General features: G+C 49.0%; 1 protein-coding gene across 12 annotated transcripts in view; it reads right to left on the minus strand.

Annotated features, from left to right (window-relative positions):
- Positions 1-26,374, minus strand: part of kcnd1 (potassium voltage-gated channel, Shal-related subfamily, member 1) — a 99,460-nt gene that overhangs the window by 58,826 nt on the left and 14,260 nt on the right. Inside the window, exons 1-4 of one of the 12 annotated variants that reach the window (XM_069184415.1) lie at positions 18,308-23,407; positions 14,412-14,615; positions 12,551-14,086; positions 9,223-11,108 (exon numbers count right to left, since the gene is read on the minus strand). In XM_069184415.1, coding sequence (XP_069040516.1) covers positions 9,223-10,337 — 1,115 coding nt within the window. In that variant the 5' untranslated portion in view covers positions 10,338-11,108; positions 12,551-14,086; positions 14,412-14,615; positions 18,308-23,407. Of the gene's footprint in view, positions 1-9,222; positions 11,109-12,526; positions 14,087-14,411; positions 14,665-18,307; positions 23,408-26,374 lie in introns of those variants that run through there. The other 11 variants (XM_069184419.1, XM_069184411.1, XM_069184432.1 and 8 more) reach the window with 11 other exon arrangements.

Consider the following 26,374-nt stretch of genomic DNA (forward strand, 5'->3'; position numbering starts at 1 on the left):
AAACTGTGAATGAAGCATAACCCCACATAAAAGGAGATATTTAAAAACTGAATTTGACAAATGAGCCCTTAAAGATGAAAAGATATTTGGAGGAGGATGATCAGTCAATGACAAATAACAAGCAAGAGTTTGTATTTTATATAATTTTCCTGTGCTGGTTGTTCCATTTCTGTCCTGTTTTTTCTTAGTCATCTTATTCTGTTTCCTTTAGAATTTTTATACGCTGAATATTATTTCTTGACGAAGAAGACAATAAACTACAATGCCAATCCCCCCCAAAAAAGGGGGGTGCATCTCTGGGCAAACACAACCCCTTAACCTTGAAGAGCCCATATTCAAGCCCTGGCTAGTCCTCCTGACCTCAAGGTGTTTCCTCTGCCCTGGGCAACACCTTTAAACTCAAGGAGTCTGCAGGGAGTTAAGCAAAGCACCTCGAGCACACAGGAGATTTCACTGCCATACGAGCCACAGACTACAGTGCTTCACACTAATTTCAGGATGCAGGTCTAGGGTTGCTCATTAGGGTCACCAAAACAACCTCTTCAGCACGTGTTCATTCTGGACTCCTTGTTCCTCAGCTGGTGCATTGAGCAGCAACACTGGACTCTAGGGAGGACGGCTGAAGGGAATTTATTTCTTCTCGTTCCTTTCGCACTGGGACTCAAAAAGCAATGACTGCAGCCGCAGTAGGTCAGTAGTGTGTGCTGGGTAAGTGTGAGGAGGAGAACGAGGACGCTTCAGCTCCTGCACCGGCTGCAGGGAGCAAGAGGCCCTGGCAGACTTGGGCGCCCTGTGGCTGGCACCACACCATACTGGCACCCCCGCACTGCACGCCACCCAGCCACGCAAGAGGCAGTGCCACGCATCCCACACGCTCGCACAAACGCCGTCACATTCCCACGCGCACCCACTTAAACACACGCTCGCGCCGCCGCTAATCTTCCTCTCGCCTTCCACTCCCATCACGGCTTCAACCCTCCTCTTCTCCCTGACCATCGCTCACTCCTCACTCTTTCCGATTCTCCCTGGAGCTCCCTAGCGCGCGCACCCTCCTCCTAAAGCCTGTTCTCTTCCTTCCTTACTTCCTGACTCTCACTCGATTCTGCCCACGTCTCTGCCTTTGTGCTTTTGGATTGGTTGCCTCGCTGTATTATTTCTACATGTTCTTGACTATCGCCTGCCATTTGGATTTCAGATATTAGGACTTGTGTTTCTTTTTTGGAAGCCTTTTCTATTTGGATTTCCTACTACTGCTCGGGGAATAAGCCTGCTTGAGCCCTGGATGGGGTCCTTATTTTCAGCATTCATACAGTAACTGCTAACAGGCAGGGCGCTCGCACAGGACGGGCGCAGGCGCAGCAGTAGGCCTCTCCTGAGCACGCAAGGGCAGCCGGTCCCTGGGGCTGTGGCGGAGGTGCCTGTGAAGAGCCGTGCCCGGGTGCAGTCGGTCTCGGCGTGAGCATGCTCCATTACTGCTCCAAAGCACGCAGGAGCTGTGGCCTTGCGCCCTCGCTTGCATTCTGTGGGTGACAAGCACCCCAGAGCTCTGGAAATCTATCCCCAGGGACATCAGGGAGTCACCTTCCCGGAGCTCCTTCAAACCCACACTCCAAACCTTCTTCTCCAGAAAGGCTTTTACACAATTGGTGTCCAGGTCTGCTCCTGGCAACTCCTACTGCATTCTAAGCCCTTCTCTTGAACTATGCTAATTTTATGTGCTTTGTTCTTTTTTTTTCTTGTAATGTGCTTTGAGAAGCTATATAAAATAAACTTGATTGTTTCTCATTCAGCCCTTTTTATTCTTCACTCTCAGGTTCTTTTTTTTGTTCTCTACTCTCAAGTTAAACTGCAGCAGCAGTTCCTCAGTTGCACATCTTTCTCTATTTCTTATCTGCGCTGGGATTATTGATGGCTCCTGGAGAGAAGTCACCACACTGAGACATAGACGCCTGCCTCTCTGGCTCTGGCGCACTACAGAAGAATAACTCAGCTGGTCGTCATGTCCAGAGCCCTTTCACGCTGCACTAAAAAGCCAAAGATGCCTTTATCCCTCCACTCTCTCAATCTCATGTCAGAGACTCACAACGATCCTGCATCCTGCGCAGCTCTGAGAAGAGGCTGCTGTGCTAACCGTGCCTTAGCGTGCCCCATGTCTGATGCAGGAGCTGCTGCACAGGCAGAAGTGGGGATAGTCCAGCATGTAGTAATGAACACAAAGATTGTAAAGATTGTGAGATGCCACAGAGCCATGGTGTGGTGGCTCTGTGGCTCAGGATCTGCGCCTGTGGCTGGAAGGTTGCCGGTTTTTATTCCGCGGCCGACAGAGCAATCCTACTCCGTTGGGCCCCTGAGCGAGGCCCTTAACCCCAGCTGCTCCAGGGGTGCTGTTTAAATGGCTGACCCTGTGCTCTGACCCCCAGCTTCTCTCCCTGCCTGTGTGTCTCATGGAGAGCAAGCTGGGGTCTGTGAAAAGACAAATTCCTAATGCAAGAAATTGTATATGGCCAATAAAGTGATCTGATCTTAAAGTACAGTAGTAGCAGACCAGGCATTTTCCACAGTGTACAGTGCTATGAAAAAGAGATCCTTTTTTCATTAGCCTCACAAGGGCTCACACAGCTCTGGTGCATCACCGAAGACAACAGCAGATCTGTCTAATGATTCAATTCAGACAGCCCCATGGCTTTACGGACAGAGCCTGGCACACTTAAAGCACCAGCAAGAAGCACGATTCAGGCATCAAGATGGAAACAAACTGCCCCACACAGCTGGTGCAGTAGCCTCGACGGATTTTGACAGCTTGGTCCTTTATTTCCAGTGCCGTCTGTGAGTATCGGGCAGCGGTTTCAACCCCCTGGCCTTGACTGCAGGCCAGGTCCAGTCTGCCAGACCCCTTTGTCCATTTGGTAGGGATGGGGTAGTGCCCTGTCTGTGCGGCAGAGCCCACGCATGAAGCCGGTGCCCTCTGTGAGGAAACTGGAGCACACAGTCTCACAGACACCGCTCTCCCTGTGCTTCTGCACATCCTCCCCAACACAGCGGCGCACTTCCACTCTCGCCAGCTGTTGGCATGAGACAACAACATCCTTTTCAGCAGAACAGAGACGTGCAGTAAACTCAGCTGAGATACTTTCAATCTCCCTGGTCATTAATGCTGGAAAGACCCCATACTCATCGAGGACGTATGTTGTGCACAAATGGGGATCCGATGAAGACGCAGCGACTGCTAATTGTGTTTCAAAGTGTTGTTGCTGTGAAATAAACAGCAAAAGCACTGTGAATAATGCCGAGTAGCGGCAATGCCCAGCATTTTAGTGATTTATGTGTGCTGGGTAAGTGTTAATGTGTTACATACTTATGCAAGTTATGTACTACTGGCATGAAGTACACTGCAAGCAGTAAATCGATTCTGCCCACTGTGGTAACTGAGTGCGACACCCCTGACCTACAGGAAACGATGCTGCAGCTGTGATTGCTGCTGCTGGTGGCTTGCCCTGCTGTCAGGGTATCCTCGACTGTTTCAGTGTGTCAGGATATAATCCCACTGGACCATCGCCCTTGAAGACCTCCACGGGCTTCGTAAGCAATCCTGTGGCAATCGCTCGGCCGGTGAACTGGACCTTCGTGGGGGAAAGCCCGGCTGACTGACTCTCCTGCACTGCGTTATCGCTCCCTCTGGGACCCAGGCCTCTGTGGGGAAAGGGCCTGCTCTGCCAACGCGCAGGAGTGTCAGCGAGCACGCTGCACCAGAGCTCAGCTCCCCCGGGGACAGAACCTTGTGCATCAGCGCATCAGCGCATCCTCCCTGCGTCATTACAGCACTGCTCAAATCCATCATTGCAATCCAAGATTTGTCCTTAACAAACATCGCACGTGCACGAAAAAAAAGAATGTAGATTTTCACAAGCAGTGAGGTGGTTTAACAAAAACCTGCAGATGAATATGACCAGATTGACATCCAGTCATGTTTGTAGGACGTATACATAAGGAACGCTTACTTTAGACTCATCCAGTCCTGGTTTTGTGCTACAAAAACTCAATTTCTGGTTTTGTGCTGGCTTTGTGTTTATATTAGTTCAGTCCCAGTTCTGGAAGGCTCCAGTCTGGGTTTTCATGCAACCCAGCCCTCCTTACTTCATTGATGCACTGAACTAATCTACCAGTATTGACGTGACCTTTAGCCCCCGATTGAAGACACTTTGAAAACCTGACGGACTGAGCTGCCCTGGATGGGCTCCTGTACCTCCTGCTTTCGTTATGCAAGAAGGAGCTAGATGAGGATTTTTAGCTCTGTGAAACCTACGGGGACACAAAGCAAACACTCCAGCTGTTGAACGCGGTGTGTGTCATCTGGGCTGCCCTTTATCAGAAAGCCCACAGGGAGACGTCGGTGAAATAGAGGCAGACGTTACCTTCGAAAGAACCACTTCACTGTCACTCTCCGTACAGGCAGTAAATAGGTCAGGCCAGAGAAAACAGAAGGGCCCCAGCAAGTAGCCATTCAACAGAGACGCCAATTATTTTTAGAAGAGCCAAGGAGACCTGTACCTAGATCCCTCTCACAGGACGGCCAAGATGAAGAGTGCAGGGGAGGGAGTGTGCCGATTACTGAGGGACAGTCAGGAGCACAGACAGACTCGACCTCTCAACGGACCAGGACGCACAGACTGTGATTTTCACACAGACACAGAGACTGCGCCTGCACCTGCAACCAACACCCACAGTGCCTCACAGTGACACCACAGCTCAGCACAGGGTGTTAAGCTCTCTACAGAAATGTGTGAAAGAGCTACAAATTTGACCAGGCTTTGCTCTGTGTGTTCTACCTGATACGATCATAAAAAGCAGCCAGCTGCACTTTAGGAGATCATAGCTTGTACCTACTGGCCAGTGTGCAGTGAGTGGTCAGCAGATACAGAATCCTGAGGACAGTCCCACAGAGAGACTCCGACCCCTACCTGGTCGGCCTGATGAAGCCAGTTCTGTGGCCGTGAGGTAAAAAAGTAAGGAAGTCAAAAAAAGTTTCATCCTTCGACCACTCGAAGGAATAGAAGTGCACCGTCTTGCCTGCAGAACCAGCACTGTGACAAGCACAGAAACCAGAGCCCCAGGTTTCAGGCTAGGATGTATTACCCAGAGCGAATGGTGGCTCTGGAAACAGGCAGACCTGCCAGAGACGAAAAGACTCTTTAGGTTTTAGCAATGACTGACCAATACCAGGCATGACTGACAATGAGGGGCTCCAGTAATTGAGTAATGCAAAGTCACTTTAGACCGAGGCTGGCAGGTGGCATTGCTCTGTGTCTGAGCCCTTAAATACAGAATACATGGCACTAGTGTGTCTACTTACCACTGTGCTGCTCTGGGAGGATTGCTGCCCTGTTTCTTTGTGGGAGTGTGGAACAAGCTGCCCTGCCATGTTATTTAAGACAAAGTCTCTGTTGAATGTATTTTTGGGTATTACCCTTATAAACCCTTACCACAGTAAATCTATTTGACAATATTCAATTTTTACTGTGTGCTTTCACCACATACAGTATTTTATCTGAAATCATAAACTCAAAATACTTTCTTGTGCTCTACCATTGTTGCCCCTTGGTTGAATATAATGTAAGTTTTCCATGGGCACCTACCGAGACGACCACCCAGATGAGCATCACCTGCTCCTGAGCCCATTCTTTCAGATCTACAGTGCTGGGCCTTGTACGTAAGACTTGTGCGCGAGACAGAGCAGCAGCCCTCCTGCTTCAAAGCCAGAGGTAGAGGATGTGCTGACATTGTGCTATGCGTACTGTATTAGAGATGAGGATCATTCCGAAAGGGGACTGTTTTTTTTTTCCCCAGCACAGCAGGGGCCTGGGATCAAGATCGGAGCTGGCCTGGGAGTGGAGAGAATGAGAATGAGGGAGAGAGAGAGAATAGAGAGAGCAGCCCTTGATCACCGAAGGTCTCGGAGTGAGAGAAGAAACTGCAGTCTCGTTCTGAGGTTCTTAGTGAAACTGAAAAACTCTAGGGCCCACACTGCAGCAGCTCCAGTATTTACGATCCCTGCTGAGTACTCCCAGACGGCAGAGGTCACAGTTCTTTCAGGTGCAACCTAAAAGATGAAGTACAAACTAGGAACAACCCAACTGCGAATCGTAGCTAGGCTGTCTGCTGCACCAGTTGCAATCTCAAATAGCTTTCCCTGTTTCCAGCTGGCCCTGTATATCCCGAAGGCACTGGAGAGCAGCAGAGACAGGAAGAGGAAGAGGCAGCATATGATATCGCAGAGAGAGAGAGGGAAGGGACTGTGGTCTAATATTTCAACTTGTTGAGATGAGGGAGAGTTCGTCCTCTCTCTCCTCAAAGGCACTGACAAAGTCAACCCAGCAGATCTCTTCAAAATCAACCGTGAAACATGAACCAGAAAGCACACGAGGAGAGGTAAAACTGAGAACAGGAGGCACGTAATTACACAGAGGGATGTGGGAGCATGCAACAAGCTCCCCAGCCATGCAGCCAACACCTTGGTTTCTTTCAAGAAACAGCTGGATAAAATCCTGAGATTGACTGATTACTGCAGAAACAACCAAACAGGCTGGATCGCCTCTTCTCATTTGTGACCTTTCCCACGCTCTCAGGAGAGAGGACACAACCTCATATCACCCTGGGAAAGTAGAGGAGCAGGGAGTGCACACAGGTGGCTGACATCTCCACAGCCTGAGGACACATACTGTATCTGGAAGTTGTGAAAGCCCTCGCAGAAAATATGACCCCATCAAAGTACGATACTAGGAATAAAATTACACCATGGGGTCAAACACCCCCCGAAAAAAAAAGATCATGTCAATTAAAATGAAGCTGTCACTTACAGTATTGCACGCTAAAATGAGGGTGTCTCCGTCAGGGAAGAGCTTGAAAATTGCAACCGCAGGACCGCAGTAAATCTGGCAGAGACACGTGGGTTTACAGAGGGGTAGCAAGTTTCTGGTGCGTCTGTATTTAATTCCATTAATCCCAGCATTGCTTCAAGGGCTACAGGCTTCCCAGAAGACACTTACATAACCTGGCGACAGATGGCACCAGGAACGTGTAGAGAGTAAATCACTCTTGAGAGGGCTACGAGGAGAAGAGGGGACGGACAGGGGAAATCGGGAGGGAGTCGGAGCAGACGCCGACCGCACTGGGAGAACAGGAGCCCTGCGTCATCGCTCCAGCTCTGATCGCTCTTTCCCAGCGCTCCCACACCTCGAGAGAGGTCTCTGGGGCCGAGAACTAGGGCCCGATGTGTCGGCCGAAAGAATGGAAACACACTCACACAGCTGCTGCAGCAGGAGACAGACTGGACACTGGGGCCCTGCGCGCTCATCAGAGCCCCGTTAGCAGAGGGGACTCAGGATGACCGCGGGCATGGGGCGTGAGGTCGGGGGGCACAAAGACGCACGGGTAGGGTCTGGGCAGCAGAATAACGCCAGAGCTCCATAGGCACATGGGAGACACCAGCCGCAAGGGCTGCGGGAGCCCCATGTTCCACTGGGGAAGCAGCTGGGAAAAGAGCTCTTTCCCAGAGGAAGAATACAGCCCTTTAGAGACAGCACACTCATCATCATTCTGTACTCTCACCCCCTTGAACTGGGAGTGTGGACATCGCTCGTGAGTGACTAGGTTTTGCTAAAAGGCAGTTTTTAGCTCACTGCCTAGGTTATCCAGTTAGGAAAGCCCTGCAGACAGAACCCCAAGCTCTGCTTGGACCCAGTAGGTCTCAGTGATCTTTAGCAAGTGGTAGCAGTGTGAGGAGATAGGCAGCAGTGAATCCACATCCCATGCCATTCAATACGAAATACCGCAATACGAGACCACAACCACACAACCACTAACAATAAGTGTGAGGGACTGTTAGGCAATTTGGTGAGGGTCACCTTCGTGTTAAAAAAAAGATTCAGGCACCAGTTTACTCCAGTACTTTATCACATCACACTTCTCCTTCAGGGGAGATGCTAAAATGCCCTTTTTTACACAAGGAGTTGTGGGAGGATGGAACAAACTCCCCTGCCATGTTGATGAATGTCCATGACCTGCATTTCACTCAAGAAGGTTCTGTTCCCCCTGCCCACCAAGCCAAGCCCAGAACCTCAGAGTCAGAGGAAGGGAGGTTCATCACCTACAGGAGGCGCTCCAAGGGCCAGGAGTGACGCACACACACAACCGGAGTTAGCAGTAAGGATCCCTTTATATAGCAGTTTGATCCATTTTAGCTGCCATGGGGATCTAGCAGACATTGCAACTGATTAAGCCAAAAATATACTTAGTATTGTCTTCACTCCCACGCATTTATCTATACAAATTCAATCTCAACAAGGTATGCAGCTGCAGTCTCCAGCACCCACACCTGACCTACAGCAGCCTATAAAATCTGGAATGACTCGAGCAGCTCTGCACGGGAACCCTGGTTGACACCCCTGCTGCGCTCTGGGTGCCTCACTTACTGCAGAAAGAAGTCAATGCCCGTTTGGCTTCAGAAAAACACTAGACTAATTCTGAGCAAGCGGCTCCTGTTTGTAGGTTGCCTAAGCACTTGCAACACTGGAATCACAGCCCACACACTCTCGGCTGCCTCAGAGCCTCCTATTCTTAGCGCAGGCTGCACCAGCAGGCCGGGGTCGGTGCTGTGGAACGACCCACTTTAAATACGCCAGCTTCTTTTTCAGAGTCCAAGACAAGCGGCACACGGGACTGACAAACTGCCCCTCTTGAACCCCCACCCACAGCTCTGACTCACCCTGGAGAGGCTGCTTAAATGTGAGGCTAATATAATTCCTCGACGACAGCACTGGAAACGCTGTGCTCCAGGCTGGCTCAGGCCCAGCTAATCCCATTCACAGAACTACAGAACCCGACATCACAGACCCGGGCAGTAAACCGCAGGACTCCCAGAGACACGCTGTGCTATCGTGCTGGACAACCGTTACTCACAGTGCAAGCCAGAAAAGTTCAAAGTCAAATTAAAGAGGTTAGGGAGTATGCCGTTGGAGAAAAGAGAGAGCAATAAAATGTTAGTTTATTACCAAAGAAGTCAGGGGTGTGGGGGAGAGAGGGCAGACAGTTCCAGGAAAATGAAATTTGCAAGTTTGTTGCTTTCCATCTCATCTTTGCTAATCCCTCCAAATTGCGGCCAGGATGCCAGACTGTCTGAGCTGTCTGAGTGACCGGGTGTGGATGAGGAGAGAACCCAGGCCTTACCCTAGCGTTGTCATGGTGACGATGGTGTACCAGAACGCGGCCGGGATGCTGGTGAAGTTTGTGCCCTTGGTCCCTTTCTCGGCGTAGAACATGACGGTGGCGAAGATGATGATGGCCATGGTGAGGGAGAAGAGCAGGAAGCCCAGCTCAGAGGCGCAGCTCTTCAGGGTGTAGCCCAGGATGCGCAGGCCCTGCGAGTGGCGCGAGAACTTGAAAATCCGAAAGACGCGGAAGACGCGCAGGGTGACGAAGGCGCCGCTCACGTCCTCGTTCTCGGGCATGACCAGCCCGATGTAGTAGGGCATGATGGCCACCACGTCGATGACGCTCATCACCGAGCGCATGAACTTGCAGCGGCTCGGGGCGGCGAAGAGGCGCATCAGGTACTCGAAGGTGAAGATGAGCACGCAGGCCGTGTCCATGCAGAAGAAGGCCAGCGAGTACTTCTCCCCGCAGGGCAGGTCCTTCACGCGGCCCTTGGGCGGGCGGCAGGGCACGGTCTCCACCACGTTGGCGATGACGGAGACGGCGATGAAGAAGCCGGTGACGTAGTAGAAGACCAGCGCCATGGTGCTGGTGTGCGGGTTCTCGAACGCCCTCCACAGCCGCTCGCGGGACGTGCTGTCGGGCGGCAGGGGCGTGTCCGTGGCCATCTCGGCCTCCGTGTCCTCCGCCAGCCGCTCCAGGTTCTCCTTCTTGCGGTCGCGGTACTCCTCCATGCAGCAGTCGCCGATGATCTCGGGGACGATGCCGTAGAAGGCCAGCTCCTCGTCGAAGGCCTGGATGCACTCGTGCCGCGGGTAGTGGAGCTTGCCGGTCCGGTAGAAGTTGAGGACGTGCCGGAACATCTCCGGGTCCCGGTCAAAGAAGTACTCCTGCGTCTCCTCGTTGAAGAAGAACTCCTTCTCCGAGCTGCCCAGCAGGGTGTCGGGGTAGCGGTCCAGGGTGTTCTTCCAGGTCTGGAAGCGCAGCCCGCTCACGTTGACAAAGAGGATCTCGTCGTTCCGGCTCTTCTTGTCCACCGGGGGCTTGGGCATGGACTTCTTGGCCAGGGGCAGCCAGCCCACTGCCGCGGCCCGGGCGAAGGGGAGCCACGTGGCCACGCCGGCCGCCATTCTGGCTCGCTAGCAATGTCTTCGTAAAGACGCGTTAGGTTGGAGTTGGCAAGAGGTGCCGTGGATCAGGCAAGAACAGGGAAACCCGACTCTGTACTAGACGTTCCCCAACTGAAGGGAAAACCAACGGCCCTTTGCACTCTGGTCATCCGAGCTATGAAGAGTCAAGAATGCCGTCTGGTTTACACTACGAAGCTCTTGTCCCCCTGAAGAACCAGGGAGGCAATTTCACCAGCGGCAGAAGGGTGCTCTTGTCTTCATGAAGGGAGCCCTGGTGAGGACTGAAGCCCGCTGGGAAATCTGCACAGCTGGCTGGGCCATCAGCAGCGCCAGAACTCACACATCTGGAATACCGCATCCACACAGATCCAAAGAGAACTGCTAAAATAATTTTGACAACAAAAAAAAACACACACACTGGGAAGACCTTGGGAGAAACGCTTCTGATCCTCTGCAGACAATTCCAGTCTCTCTTTCTCTCTCTCTCTGTCAGAACGCAAATGTGATGCAGTCCTGTGGCTTTCAGATTCACATTAAATTGTGATGATGGTTTCAGGAGTTGCAAGATAGACAATTTTCCCTCTCTCACACTCCTCCCCTCTCGCTCTTTCTCTTTAGATCTTCGGCCTTCAATGTGTGGGAGTCCCTCTCTCTCCAGTCCTGACCGTGGGGGGGGGGGGGGGCTCTCTCTACTAAAATTACAGCTCTTGTTAGGCCAGAAGCTTGGAGTTTAGGCCACTCAATTCCTTGTATGGAGTTCCTTTAGCACGCCTGTCAAAATAGGCAACACACACGTTAGAGACTGTGCAGCACAGGATTTGACAGGGGCGAAAGAGCTACCCTCTCTGCTTTGCTATCCTGTTTAAATAGACCACGAAAAAGAAACAGAGGCTTCCGAATGAGCAACAGGACAGAACTGATTGGGATGCAACAGTGGTGAAGGCTGTCCCTGACGTTTGTGAAAACAGGCGCACTTTCATAGTGATGTCAGTTTTCATCTATTTTGCACGACTTTTTTTTCATGTCCAAAAACTTTACCAAAAAAAAACATTACCAAAGAAAGTTTGAAATGCTAAAATAAAATTGACTGCCTCAATGCTACTGCTAGTAAAATGATGTGCGACGTGTCTTGAATAAGGCAACGTGTGATACACTAAATTCAATCTTAAAATCCATCGGAGATATAACTGAAATAAAACATTTTAACAATACACGTAACAACAGCAATCAATTATCAGACATTGTTGCACACCTCAAACAGGACCAAAGGTCAGTGTTCACCTGCTGCTGACATTAGACAAAGTTGAACAGCATCACTTTTTCATGCATGTCTGCTAAAATAACAAACACAGCTTGCAAACTCTCGAAAGCCCGGTCCCCTGTTCCCTGCAGAGCGCCTGTCCTGTCCTGCACGATGTTTTATTCTTCACAACACCTGTAAGTGCAAATGATCCACAGCAGGACAACCGCAACAAAAGACGGAGAAAATCTTTTTCGTTCCTTTGCTTCGAGCACCGAAACCCCAGAAAACGCTGCATTACTCCCTGCAGCTGTTGATAACATTTGCTACGTGAAGCGCATGCATATACTGGCATCTGCACATGAGATAATCCCACAAAACAAAACAAATAAATCCCTCCGGGCTCCACTTCCAAACTTTGCAAGGTGGAATTGCCGCAAGCAGTGGTCTTGCTGACCGCCAGGCAGGGTGCAGAAGCTCACCGTCTCCCAGCGGCTGGGCAGTCAATAGACTGCTTCCGATTCCAGGGGGGGATCAATGGGAATACCTGGGACAAGCATTCCCAGAGCATCCCCAGCGTGGAAAGCCGGCAGCGTTACAAGGATGCGATTCTCGAGCAGGACTTGGCTCCGCACCGAGCCAGTAGAGGACTGTAGCGCAGTGCATCCTCTGTCTCAGCACCTGTTTTCAAAGGTGCCACTTGAAATATGTCCCAGTCCCGGCAAACAGGGGAATCTCAATGTAAACTGCTACTGCAGCCAAGCCATAAAAAAGCACTTAGTTAAACTAGATTTTGTTTCATGCAAGGCAATCAATTGATGAAGACAAAGGCATGCTTTTTGCAACCTACCAAGCTGTGAGCTAATGCATATGTATATGTAAAACATTTTTGTATACATGTAGGAATATACAATGCAGTAGTAGATAAGATACAATGCAGTAGTTTTACCTTTAAGTAATTTTTGTCAGTTACCTTGGAAAAAAGCTGGAGACACATGGGGTGAAACTGTCCAGTTTGGAAGAAGAGAGGAGAAAGAAAAAGTATCTTTAAAAAAACGAAGGCAGAAGCCATCCCTCTTCCGCAATCCTATCATATCCTACATAGAAAGTGCAGGAGTGAATCTCATCCTCTGTTCCAGCATCTCTCCCCTCTCTCTCTCCTTCTCGGCTCTCCTGCTCGCTCGCCCTCTCTCTCTCTCTCATTCGCTTTCTCAGCCGCCCCTTCCAAGCGCACACACACACACACGCACGCACACACACTCCTCGCTCTCCCTCTCTCGTTCTCTCACAGTAGCGCTCAAGACACCATCGGAGCAGACAGACCCTCTCAGACAGAGAGAGAAAAGAAGTGATGTTTACAAACATTCTGGGTTTCTAAGATCAGCAGAGGGGTAAAGGGAATGCAGCAGGATATTGGTTCAGTGAGCCTTAGCAGACCTGCTTCATGCTTCTTGTAGGCTCTTGTTAAGATGTAGTAGCGCAGTAACATTATATATTCGTGTTTAAGCTTTCATTACAACCTGAGAAGGAGGATATTATTCAGAGTGCAGCCAAAACTGCACTGGTGATTAAGAACAAAAGCCACACAGCCCCCTATTGAAAACGGCAGCGCCCCCTCTTAATGGTGAGAGCTACGCCTTTTCTCTCCTGGAGAAGGACGCAGAGCACAAACTCTGTACAGTGAATAAAAACCATTGCAGCCTGCAAACACCCAGAGTGCCGGAGAAGCTACACAAAACACAAACACTGCTGTATTCATTGCTCAGTATTAATTATTCACACAGGACAGCTCCATTCATGGCTTCTGAGCACATTCGCCTGGCCTTCCTGACGGGAGCCCCGGACTGGAATCTACGCTCTCTCACCGCAGTTCCAGCCAATCCAGCGTCTTCCTCTGTTGCAGGATAATGGGATAATTGATGAGAGCGTGGCGCAAAGTATTGCACAGCCCCAGCTTTCAGGGAAACAGCGCGCTCCGCCTCAGGTTCTGACACTCTGGCTCTGCAGGAAAACGAGAGACTTGTGTGGCTGGAGACCAAACAGACAGACAGGACGACCGGAGTGAATATTGATTTCCTGTGGAATCACCAGTCCTTTTACAAAAGCAAACGTAAATAAGAGAGGGATCCAAATGAATAAATTAGTCAGCACTGCCAACTAGAAGGACAGGGTGCACCCCCCCCTAAAAACGTTAAATGGCTAATTGATTCCTGTATTTGAAAGCCAATTAGGTGGCAATGTCTATAGTTCTTTAACTGTGATCAACAGCTGCCCGTGAATTGTGATCTCTCCAGCAGGGCCGCTGGTTTTACTTTGCCAAGAAGCAGTGAGTGAAAAGACTCCAGAGTGAGCTGGTTGGAGTGCCCCACACTCTGGTGACACAGCATGCACGCCCTCTTGTTGAGACACAACACACTTCTGCAGCCCCAATCCCTCTGCTGCTCTCTCTGTGTCTCTTCTTGACCAGATCTGCGTTGCTGTGTCGCTGTGCTAGAAGGGTAGGAGCTCCCTGCAAAAAAACATTTGCATCAGTGTGCATGTCTCAGAATGATGGCTCATTCTCTCACATTAGTCTGTTCCCTCCATGAACCTGCTGTCCCTGCGGTTTCTACAGTACATTGCAGGTTAGGTGCTGCACGTTCCTGTCTCTTTCAAAACTGCACCCGATTCTCTCTCTCGTACATTGAGTGTGCCATGCAGTTCGCAAGGAACCTGCGGCATTTGAGGGCGTCGCCCATAAGGGGTCAAAGCTGAGGGGGAAGTGGAAGGAGCTTGCCAGTCTTCACCAGAGGGGACAGAAAAACTAAAGGAGCTTGTAAGCTAGTCCATCTCACCTTACAGTGTCTCTGCTCCTGGTGTTGAAGCTGGTTGGCACCCCAGTGTCCATGTCTCCTCACAGTGTCTCTGCTCCTGCTGTTGAAGCTGGTTGGTACCCCAGTGTCCATGTCTCCTCACAGTGTCTCTGCTCCTGGTGTTGAAGCTGGTTGGCACCCCAGTGTCCATGTCTCCTCACAGTGTCTCTGCTCCTGGTGTTGAAGCTGGTTGGCACCCCAGTGTCCATGTCTCCTCACAGTGTCTCTGGTGCTGGAGCTGGTTTGTAAAGCATTTGTATAAAGGAACTTCTTTACACAAAAGGTGGTGGAATTGGGAAACAACGTACCCAGCCATGATGCTGACGTTGATATCCTGACTTCTTTCAAGACACAGCAGCAGGAGATCAATTAGCAACTAACTACCTAACAGCTCCAGTAGATGAGCTGAATGGTCTCCTCTCATTTGTAACCTTGCTTCTGTTTTTATTGATCTGTCTCCACTGAGTTAAGAGAGAGTGCCACTTGCATGTCTACAGCATATAGCATAGGTACCACAGCCAGAAGATACTGGGAGCCTGAATTTCACTGTTTCGAATATGTCACTTCACTGGAAACATCTTCTTAGCAGAGTGAGTTAAAATATCACTGAAACTGGTATCACTGAAAGCTATAATTAGGAAATAATAAGTATGATTTAACAAAAAAGGGCTTTTATTACAATTAATTAATTCATAACTAACACCCTTTCAGACACACAGGCTGCCAAAGCTCATATCCACCTTCTGCCTCAAACCAAAATTCAATATAATCAATTTTCTGCAATTGGAGTGAGTTACGAGGCAAGAGGAGCTCAGCAGATGAATACAGAATATCTGGGGTCTGGATTTCCTTCAAAACATTACACAAAACACCCTTTCACTGTTCTACTGAATTCAAATAATGAACAATGAAGTGTGCGGTATTAAAAATCCTTAGATACAGATCATTTGCAAATCCTTCGCTGATGGATTAAACGATCCAAGCATGGTCATTTGCTAATTATGATCTAAAATATCCTATTGATCTCTTTTCTATAGCTTCTGATTAGGGATTTAACTAGGTACTAATTCCTCAAAAGCTTTTCCAGCACTGACCACATCAGCTCACTGCAAGCCTTCAGAGCAACGAAAATTCCTGCACAGCTTTAGTCTGGTTCTCCAATCATGTCTGCGCCTGGGACGACAGCCTATGCCATTGTGCTCATGACAATCATCACAGAACATGTTTGCTACATCCATCATTTATACTTTTTCACAAAATGAGCTGATGATGACCAATTCAAAGTCCAAACTGGTTTGACATGTTTTTAAATATGCAGTATTGGATCACTATCCACTATTGGAACACGGAATTCCTCCATAAGGGAACAAGAGGAGTGGAAAAGCTACAGGACTCCTGTGGATCCAGGCTCTGTTTTGGCAATTTCACCCATGTGCCAAATGTGCACACTTTTGGAGCACAAAATTGCACACATTGCACCATCTATGGCATGGCCATTTTCTCCTTTTTATTTTAACTCTACTGCATGTGAGCCTCCTATTTAAATCATCAAAAATGTCAGACAATCAATACTTTGCTAAATCTGACATCTTTTCAAGACCATGATTAACACAGCCAATTGATATCCATCTCACAACACGCTGTCATTCCTGACGCTTTCAGACGAAAGCACTGTTCTGTGTATTACTGTAGGTACATTTTTAAACCATCAAAATCACCGATCAGCATGGCCTGGCTTGGAAATGACCACCTCTGCAGCGTCAGGGGTGCGAGGGGGGAGGAAACAGAGCCTGGTGTATGTTTCTGAGTTAGCGGAGCTGCTCAAGCAATCACATCAATTCCAAAGGCTCCTTTGCCAAGGCAGCATAAACTGAGCAGAACTCATCTTCCTCTGCCTGTGCTGGGACATTCTTCAATGCAGGTATTGTAGGAAAAAAAAATAACAATTCAGACTTTTTTATTGGCCACCATTCACTCCTGTTACAGAGACAGAATGAGATACCAGGCGCCTGGAGAGCTGGTAAAATTACCCACAGGCTTATAGGCTATAGGCTATACATATGGAAAGAGTGGTTTAAATTTGTATTTGACAACGCGCTTAGAATTCAGAGCACAACACCGTGAGCTAGCTCATCCTCTGGGAAGGAAAACACTAAAACAAATGTGGGGCTGAATTCTTGGAGCCAAGAATTTATTAAAGGTGTGTTTTATTTGCCGATGGTTCTGCTTCCCCGTGCTTCACATTATTAGTGTCATCATCATGATTATTGATAACAGAGAATAAATAAAGAGAGGTGTCCTGGTGGTCTCCGAGCTGGCCCGCGGGCTGCCTGTGTGTGTTAATGGAGCTCACTGGAAGGCGAGGTCAGTGGGCACAGGGAGGCAGGGCTCTGCGAGTGGCCACTGCGGGGGCTCCTCGGGCACAGCATGGCGACGAAGGCCCCTGTCCACACAAAGGTCCAATAAGGAGATTTTTCTCTTTCATCCATACAGACCTGCTGTCCCAGGAAAGGAATCACCGCAGCCCAAACCAAAGGCGCTCCACAGTGCGGAATGTGTAATACATGATCTACTGTAGAGAGGTGTGAGTCTCGATCCAGAAGGCATTCTGATGAATGAATTCAGCTTGCTAACAAGCCCTCTGTAACAGCTGCGTGCTCCGTCCCGCTCCCCGCAGTACAATAAGGATGCTGCTTCGCGGCCCCCAAAAAATAAAACATGAGAAGAACGGCAACCAAAGGGTGTCTGGCCTCAGCAGATTGTCGTGCACAGACACGCAAAAGAACCAACACTCCTCGGTGCGGATCTGAAGGAGACGGCTTGGGGCTACTGCTTAGGCTTGTTAAGGTTTTGTCAAAGGCACTGACAAGGGCAGCACAGGGGCACCTGGCGCTCGGTGCTTGAATAATAATAATAATAATAATGTTTCTTTATTAGCCCTATACAATTTCTTGCATTAGGAATTTGTCTTTTCGCATACCCCAGCTTTTCTCCAAGGAGACACAGACACACAGAGAGGGAGAGAAGCTGGGGGTCAGAGCGCAGGGTCTGCCATTGTACGGCGCCCCTGGAGCAGTTGGGGTTAAGGGCCTTGCTCAGGGGCCCAACGGAGTAGGATTCCTCTGCCGGCCGCGGGATTTGAACCGGCAACCTTCCAGCCACAGGCGCGGATCCTGAGCCACAGAGCCACCGCTCCGCCCACAAGAGGGTGTCACAAGTGAGAATTAAGAGCAGGTGACAGGGCAGACGCCCTGCTGTCAGGATCTGCAATTCTTTACTTATACTGTACATAAACTGTGAAAGAACTCCTTGACAACCTGTTGTGAACGGCGCTCTGCAAAAATAATTTGAATTTAATTGCGTGCTGGCAAACGTCAATCTTACAGTATTTAAAATTCAAATCAAGTTGCAGATGTGGGAGAAACATACAGGCTCACTCTTAAAGCAAGAGCTTTTTCTAACAGTCATACTCACAAAGTGAACGCAAAAGAAAGATAAATATTGGCATTTCATTCATTTGATCTGCCGGAAAACTTTCACATTAACCTCCACTAATAAACAAGTTTGAAAAAATACTTTGCATTGCTGCCTAATAAGGACAATAAAACAAGCTGTTTGCTCCAGTTCTTCAAATACAGGTTACTCAACAGCCTAATTTCAGGCAAGACGTGCCAAGCTGTATTCAGTGCATGTGTGTCCTCTCGGTGTGACACACACATTCAGTCTCACCGGGGACAGCCCTGATTCACATTTGTGCTCTGCAAGACAGAGATTAACAGTCGGGCTGCTGTGGGGAAGGTGAGACAAGATCCTGTCAAGAACACGTCGAGGTGCCCTCTAAGGTGGCAGGGTGGCAAGGCGATCAGGTTTGTAAGTACCTCTGCCAGCTCCCAGAGCAGCATCCCTGGTGTCTGGGTAGCCTTTGCGCCATCAGGACTGTAGCTGTAGACCCGCCAAAGTCTCTCCTTTTACACAGCAGGGCATCTGCAGTCCACAGCCCTGCTCTGTGCCCAGCACTGCTGCTGCCTGGGAATATTGAGACATTGCTGGCTGCCAGCCACTTCACACAGATCAATACCATGAGGACGAGACACACCTGGGGCGAGCACACTTTGGAGAGACTGCAAGAAGGCCTCTGGAGAAGCCAAGTAGCTGCAAAGATATTTCCACTGTTGTTCAACTGACCGCTGACCCCTGCTCCAGCTGGCTTGTCCTGTATCATCTGCCTGTTATCCACCTCTGCCAGGAAGCCAGAGGCACAGAGGCAATAATAATAATTCCTTTTACTTACAAAGCATTTTTCTGGACACTCCACTCAAAGGGCTGTACAGGAAATGGGGACTCACCTCCATCACCAGCAGTGTGCAGCCCTCACCAGGGGGATGCAATGGCAGCCAGAGTGCACCAGTCCACTCCCACACACCAGCTCTCAGTGGGGAGGAGAACAGGGTGATGGAGCCAATTTTGCAGAAATGAAATGGAATATTTAATGACCACAGAGAGTCAGGACCTTGGTTTTATGTCTCATCCGAAGGATGGCACCTTTTTACAGTACAGTGACTATACTGGAGCATTAGGACCCACACAGACCACAGGGTGAGCGCCCCCAACTGGCCCCACTAACACCTCTTCTAGCAGCAGCCTTAGTTTTTCCCAGGAGGTCTCCCATCCAGGTACTGACCAGGCTCACACCTGCTGAGCTTCAGTGGGCAGCCAGTTGTGAAAAGCCAACAGCTTGAAACCCCAGAAAAGGGTCAGTTATACTGTGTCAGCTGCACCTGGCTTTCAACAGGGGAAGGTGATGAATTTTTAAGGCAAAGGGATCCGGGACTGGTGGCTCACAACAACTTGGCAAACCCAAATTAGCACTGATCGCAGGAGATCGGATGTCAATTTAGGTAAGTGCATTCAGGGCCTGTGCTAATCGAGGATTGTGAAATCAGTCCCTTAAGTATTGGGACGTTTGATTCAAATCAGGATACCTTTCCCCTTCATTAAGGTATTGACTTAAGTTGCTCCGCTGCTTACTGCCTCCTGCAAAATCTTCAACTCAAAAAGCCCTTAAGGAAATTTGGGGATGATTAACCTTGAGGCATTTCACACAACCAAGAAGGTCCTTAATATTAACCAGCTAAACTTCTCCTCCGGCTGCATTCAAGACTAGAAGTGACTGTCCCACTGGAGTCATCACACAAAGAGCGACACAGTGAAAATAAAGGGGGCAGATGTTTCGGCTCAATGGACTATAACCGTCTTGTCACTTTTATGATTCTGAACACACAAGAGCTACGACATTTGCTGTCAACCTCACTGAGCCAGAGCTCATTCACAGTGGCAAATGGAAGCACTGGACCTCACCCTCCACAGCACCAGTTTATTTAGTGCAACATGCATTGCTCATTAAACTAGACATGTTCGTCAACCACATTGCTACTGAGGTCACTGAGCATGAATTCACCCTAGCACGTGGTAGTTAAGGTTGGGTGAACTAGTTTGAAACACTGCGGATATGCATTTCTGCAGCACAGTGAATTTCTGCAGGACTGCAGAAGCAATCTTGTCACAGACAGTGTGAGTGACAGTTGAGACATTACTCCATTTCTTTTCCATGCTTGCTGTACACAGTTACTTGGTTTTGCGCGGCTGGTAGCAGGCCTACCAGGTCTGCCCATGCGTTATCAGGATTTCATTATGTTCTGCTGCACTTTGCTGCATTTTTACTGCACTTCACTGTATTTTCCTGAACTTAACTTTGCTGCACTGTAATATGCAAACAAAGGCTCCTTAAACACGTCTGCGTGTTTATTCCTGTGCTCGGCTTTGCTCCTGGATCAGCCCCTCGGCTCTGTTAACTGCGGGTCTCTCTGGCTTTGAACTGGGTCTTGTGCTCTGACACCTCCCCGCTACGAACCTCGCGGGGGTTACTGCGGATCTGGGCCCTGGACTGTGTGTGCCTGCGCACAGGGTCCCCCTAAAGCCCCCCACTGCCTCCGGTCTCAGTGACACGCAGCTCTGGGCATTCCCAGTGTGCTGTCAGCAGGTTCCCCACCTCATCCTCCTCTTCCTCCAACAGGAGCGTTCTTAACATTCTCCCATCGGCAGCGCGACATCCCAGCGCCGCTCGTTACAAGTGCCGGCGAGGCTGCCGGGCGCACAGCAACACGATTTTCATTTTAAAGAAGCAGGCAGCGGGCTGAACAGACGCTCATCGGGGGCAAACAGATTTCACCATTGTGAAAGCAATTATCCCCTAATTAAATTATTTATGAGGTCCCGAGCACCCCTTGCCAGAGAACGACATACAGTACATACAGTATGAGTGTTGTGGTCCTCAGATCCCTGGTTTGAGTCTGGGAGTGAGTTAAGAGCTGACTGTGAGCTGGATGCCCCAAAGTCTCCAACCTGGAAAACTGGGTGACCCGGGGGCACCCTTGAGTGAGATATGGGGTTGTCTCTTGCCCTCTGATAGGTACTGTGAGGCTCTCAGCCTGAAACGGGCCCAAGAGCTGCTGCCAGTGGGAGTCGGTGTGCTCATGTCCTGCCATACAGATCTAGAACCGGCTCTTCAAAAGTGGGGGACAGACACAGAGGGGAGGACCGACAGGCAATCAATAAGAGAAATAAAACCAGACAGCGGGAGGCCACACGTGTGGCACAGGCGCAGCAGAGCGTGGAGCTGGGGTGCTCCGAGCAGGGGGACAGACAGCAGCCCAGCCCCCTGGGGTGACCTGTCCACACTCTGCTCGTTCATCTCTTTCGCTCCTTCTCGCCGGCGACAGAAGCCGTATGATCGGCCCTCGGGACTCCAGCCAAGCCAGTCTCCCTGTCTTATGAGGGGTTGCTGAAATACAGATGGATGAGTTTTCCTGGTAAATTTCCCTCAGTCATCAGATTGTCGGGTCTGAGCCGCGACGCGCCTCTTGCTTTGAATACTGAGGCGCTGAGATGTTTGGCGGGGCCGAACATGGCTGAGTGCGTAAGCAGCGCCGTCGTTTTTTATTTCATCATTTATTTAACAATGCGGCCGCTCATCAATATTCCCCCCTGTCCTGCTCCAAAACGCTTGGAGCTGCACTTTTCTAATGCGGTTTTGATCTGTGCAGTTAGGAGGGACAAGGAGACCGGGCTGTCTGTGTCAGACGTCCGGCTCTCCTGGGAGAGTGCGGGAGGAATGCGTTATGAAGTGATGAAGTGATGTCAGCACACCGGCAGACAGATTTTGCGACCCCCTGACTATGCCAGGGCACCCCAGAGGCGCTCATGTCCTCCTGTTCACCTGGCTGAGCCCTGAACTACCAGCCAACACAACAGGCTTTCTCTCACACGCCTGCAGCTACAGAGACATCGCACTCTGAAGAGGGTTTTTCCCAGGGTTTTCGGAAACACACGTGTGCAGATCAGATCAGCCAGTACAGGCTGGCGAGAGGACAGGGCAACTGGTGGGCACAGGGTGGAGATCTGGGCGGCACCCAAACACGCTGGCTGGGCCGTCTACCGGTGGTCAGGAGATTCTTCAAGCTTCTTCCATGGCTCTTTCCAAGCTGGAGACCAAACATGTTTATTGCCATCTCCCTTGGCGTTGTGACAAGAGTTCTCTGATTTAAAAAAAAACTGTGGATATTACACACATTGTTTTGATCCGCTCTGTTTTATCAGACTTGTGTGTCTGGGGAGGCTTCACAAACGTGCTGATGTGCCTCAGTTTGACAGACCCTACATGCTCAGAATATACAGAGGTAAGACATTATATCTTTTTAAAAAACTCACGCACTGGCAAAAGAATGCAGTTAAAATCTGTCACCAGGAACCTTTTCAGAGAATTGTAAATGTTCTCAGCCAGGGTCAATTAAATGTCCCTTGTGAAGCCCACAAAAGACAGAAGGACACCAGATGAAAGCTAACGCAAGTTTTCACTCAACGATTTCAGCCTTGGGGTTTATCAGAAACAGAACTTTGGAAATAATAATATCAAGTGAGAGTTACACAACATCCAAATATCAGAAGAGAGTTACGCAATAGCCAACTTTCGTGTGCACATCCGAGAAGGTCTCTCAAACAATTCTATGGTCGCGGGTTCGACCCTGGGCCATGTCACCAGCCGACGGGGTCTGGGACTCTCCAGGCAGCAGCTGAGAGGAGGGCAGCATCAGTCTATCAGGGCTCTCAGCGACACAGCGCCCCCTGTGACCTCCTGGGTGATTGCAGGCATGGTGTGGGAGAAGTTCCTCTCATGCAGTCAGTGCTGATCTGACTCTCCTTGAGCAGTGGGGTTCGTATCAGTGTGTTTTCCTCCAGCACAGGAACTGGAGACCCTCACTACATGTACTGAAGACCACGAGGTTATTATTCTTTCTCATTAGAATAAATTAACTACCGTTTTCTTTCACCTTAAGAGTGCAGCAAGATGATTTGTATATCTAAAACACATCCATGTCTGACTTTAGAAATATATATATAACTGGAAAAGAAACAAGTTTTGTATATTTGTACACAAGGTTGAAATTAGTTAAAAGGTTCCTTTTTTAGCTGCTTGGAAAGAAACAGCAACACAGAAGATATTTTAAAAATCAAAATGTAAACCTTGTGTACAATACACAAACTTTCAACATAATGCCATAATGCCAATGTAAAATCTGGGGTACCACACTATCATAGAAACAGAATCAACTTCACTTACTCGGAGCAGGAAATATGCAATGTTACATCATAGGATGTATACAATAGGTGTTAGTGGGGTCAGCAGGGGGCGCTCACCCTGTAGTCCATGTGGGTCCTAATGCCCCAGTATAGTGATGGGGACACTATACTGTAAACAGGCGCCGTCCTTCGGATGAGACGTAAAACCGAGGTCCTGACTCTCTGTGGTCATTAAAAATCCCAGGGCGCTTCTCGAAAAGAGTAGGGGTGTAACCCCGGTGTCCTGGCCAAATTTCCCATTGGCCATTACCAATCATGGCCTCCTAATAATCCCCCTCTATGAATTGGCTACATTACGCTGCTCTCCTCCCCACTAATAGCTGGTGTGTGGTGAGCGTTCTGGCGCACTATGGCTGCCGTCGCATCATCCAGGTGGATGCTGCACATTGGTGGTGGTGGAGGGGATCCCCATTACCTGTAAAGCGCTTTGAGTGGAGTGTCCAGAAAACCGCTATATAAGTGTAAGCAATTATTATTATAATAATTATTATTATTATACAATATACAATATACAATATACAATATTGTAGTGTCCTGCCGCTGGAAGCAGTCTGTCTAGTTGCAACTAGTGAGCTGCAATTCCAGTCTCCTGCCTCTCTTCCTGCACTGCTGCAGGGGAAACATAGGGAGAACAACTACAATATAAATCCATCATGTGTGAAGCGCAAGACTGAGCAAAAACAGGCTTAGCAGCCTCCTCCTGGTGTAACTTTAATCCTGACTCTAAAAATGCCGTAGAGGTCTCAGTGTGGGACGTCTGTCTTCAAGCTCCAGTTAGCCAGGATCTGAGCAGGAAAGGTTCCATTATGCAGAGAGGAAAAGACCACCATCTGTGTCGTGTGTGCGAGTTTACCCAGCGAATGGAGGAGTGACAGCTGCACACGGAGAGCAGAGAGAACGGACCTGAGCGCACGTCTTTATCAGAACCTCCTCACTCCCGGGGTTAATCGGCTCTCGAGCTGGACTCCATATATCGCCCTGGAAGCCGTTAGAAAAGAAACGGCTTTTTTATCAGTTCAGGTTGTTCATGTTTACGGAATAAAAGAAGCCAGTGCGCTCAGCTGAGGCAGGGTTCTGCATGTGCAGTTAAAGAGCCAGCCTCCTCCCCCTCTTCCAAAAGCGAAGCAAAATCTCACATCCGATACACACACAGCTTTTTACTGTGCTGACCCTGGGGCCCTTGGATTCAGTGTGACTCAGTGACAGTTAGATCAGCCTTTATTTTAATAATAATAATTACTTACACTTATATAGCGTTTTTCTGGACACTCCACTCAAAACGCTTAAAAAAAATCTAAGACTAGAAAATCTCAGCCCCAGGTAGTCCACTAGTGACGTGCCTGACATTCCTGGACTACAGCTCGTCCTCAAGCTGCAGGAGCCCATAGGCTGTCCACCTGAGCACTGCAAGGATGGCGAAAGGAGATATACAGTACAACACAAGCACCGCTGAACATTCCCAGCAAGCTCTGCTGCTGGCTTGCCTCCAGACAATAAGACCTTGATGTGGACGGTCCTTCAACTGCATTACAAAAGTCCAGTTAACTCAGGGAAAGAGCTACAGTACAAACTCTCAGTGCATTATTTAAAAGGCTTCAGAATGGAATACCCTAGCCTGTGAAAGAGTTTACTTCTCAGGAAAACAACAGGCATTTCGTGCAACTCCATCCTGTCATCTTTAATAATGTATGCAAATGTTTTACTTAGATTAATGGGTTTAAATATTCTTGTGAAAGCTGGCATCAAAATTTATTCTTTCCATGTCAATACATCTAATTGGCAATCTTATTACAGAAGTCACTCCTGGCTTTCCAGTGTTAATAACATAATTCATTTTCACTTTTATTTCTCTTCTGCGCGCACCATTTGGGTTTTTTCGTGATTACGGGACTAGGGGCTCTGCAGTCCAACCATGAACAGACTTCGCAGGTTGTGCATTTACAAAGCACATCACTCCACTATTAAAAAAAGCTGTAGAAGAATTTCCCCAAACATTAGGACACTGCCTGCTTTTGACTGTATAATTCTGTGGGGCTTTTCCGATAGCCCCTGCGATCGGGGAACACTGTGCCGCAGGCTTGTAGGTTTTGTTTGCCTTGTTCTTGTACTGCAGTTTAACCCCCCTCCATGGGAGCCCAGCCAGGGAGGACGGTCTTCTATCAGACACTGCCAGAGAGTGGACAAGGGCAGGCTGCCACACCACCCTGCTGGCCTGCCTCATCATATCTGCAGCCCTGAGGATTTCAAACAACAGGCTGTGGGGTTGCTACAGCGGGGTCCAGTTTCTGGTATGGTACTGTTATTTACAGCTATATGCACCCACACAACAACAACAACAACAATAATAATAACAACAACCTTTATTATGACATAAGTAACTCTCTTATCTCTTGTACTTTCTTCTCTGGTAATGTTCCTGTTGCTTGCTGAGCTAGGTATTGGAAAAACCTGTTAGAAAACAGATGAACTGCTGAAACGCATTTATCGTATATACTGTAGTACCTTTCAGGGTATTATATATCTTCTACAAAGGCACATATCAATGAGCCAGCCAATGAGGAGTCAGTCTCCTCACTCCCCCTGAGGTACCAGCCAATGAGGAGTCATTCTTCTCACTCCCCTGTGACATTCCAGCCAATGAGGCATCATGCTCCTCACTCCTCCCTGAAATACCAGCCAATGAGGAGTCACGTTCCTCACTCCCCCCAACATCCCAGCCAATGAGAAGTCAGTCTCCTCACTCCCCCCTGAGGTCCCACAGCTGAACCCAGTACCACAGAACTAGAGAGGCAGTGTGTCAGCATGAGCACAAAGCCTCTCAGTCCCTGATTGGGCTGTGCATTGGCAGGCGTCCCCTGCCGGGACCTGTCCTGGAAGGAGCCTGAATTTCAGCCAAAGAGGTTATGTACTCAGGAGACAGGACCTGATTAAGCTGCATGCACACCAGACAGTTCAAGTTCAGAGACAGCAGGTGAAACGAAGGCCACAGCCATTATCCAAGAAAATAAACTTTTAAATTCACAGATAAATAAGAAATAATTGAATTTTTTATATGACAAAGAGCGAAAACTCAAAATAGCTAAATCTTGTCATTATCTCTCCCCCCAGTTAATGGAGTTTAACAGCAGCAATTAATAAAGTAATTAACCAGAAGTGTATTGGCTTCCTGTGAAAAATCACGAAGCACTGTTAAATTTAGGTTATTAAAATGCACCAAAATAATCAAGTTTCTATAATCTCTAACAGCA

This window comes from Lepisosteus oculatus, chromosome 2 (assembly GCF_040954835.1).
Source record: "Lepisosteus oculatus isolate fLepOcu1 chromosome 2, fLepOcu1.hap2, whole genome shotgun sequence".
NCBI classification, from domain to species: domain Eukaryota; kingdom Metazoa; phylum Chordata; class Actinopteri; order Semionotiformes; family Lepisosteidae; genus Lepisosteus; species Lepisosteus oculatus.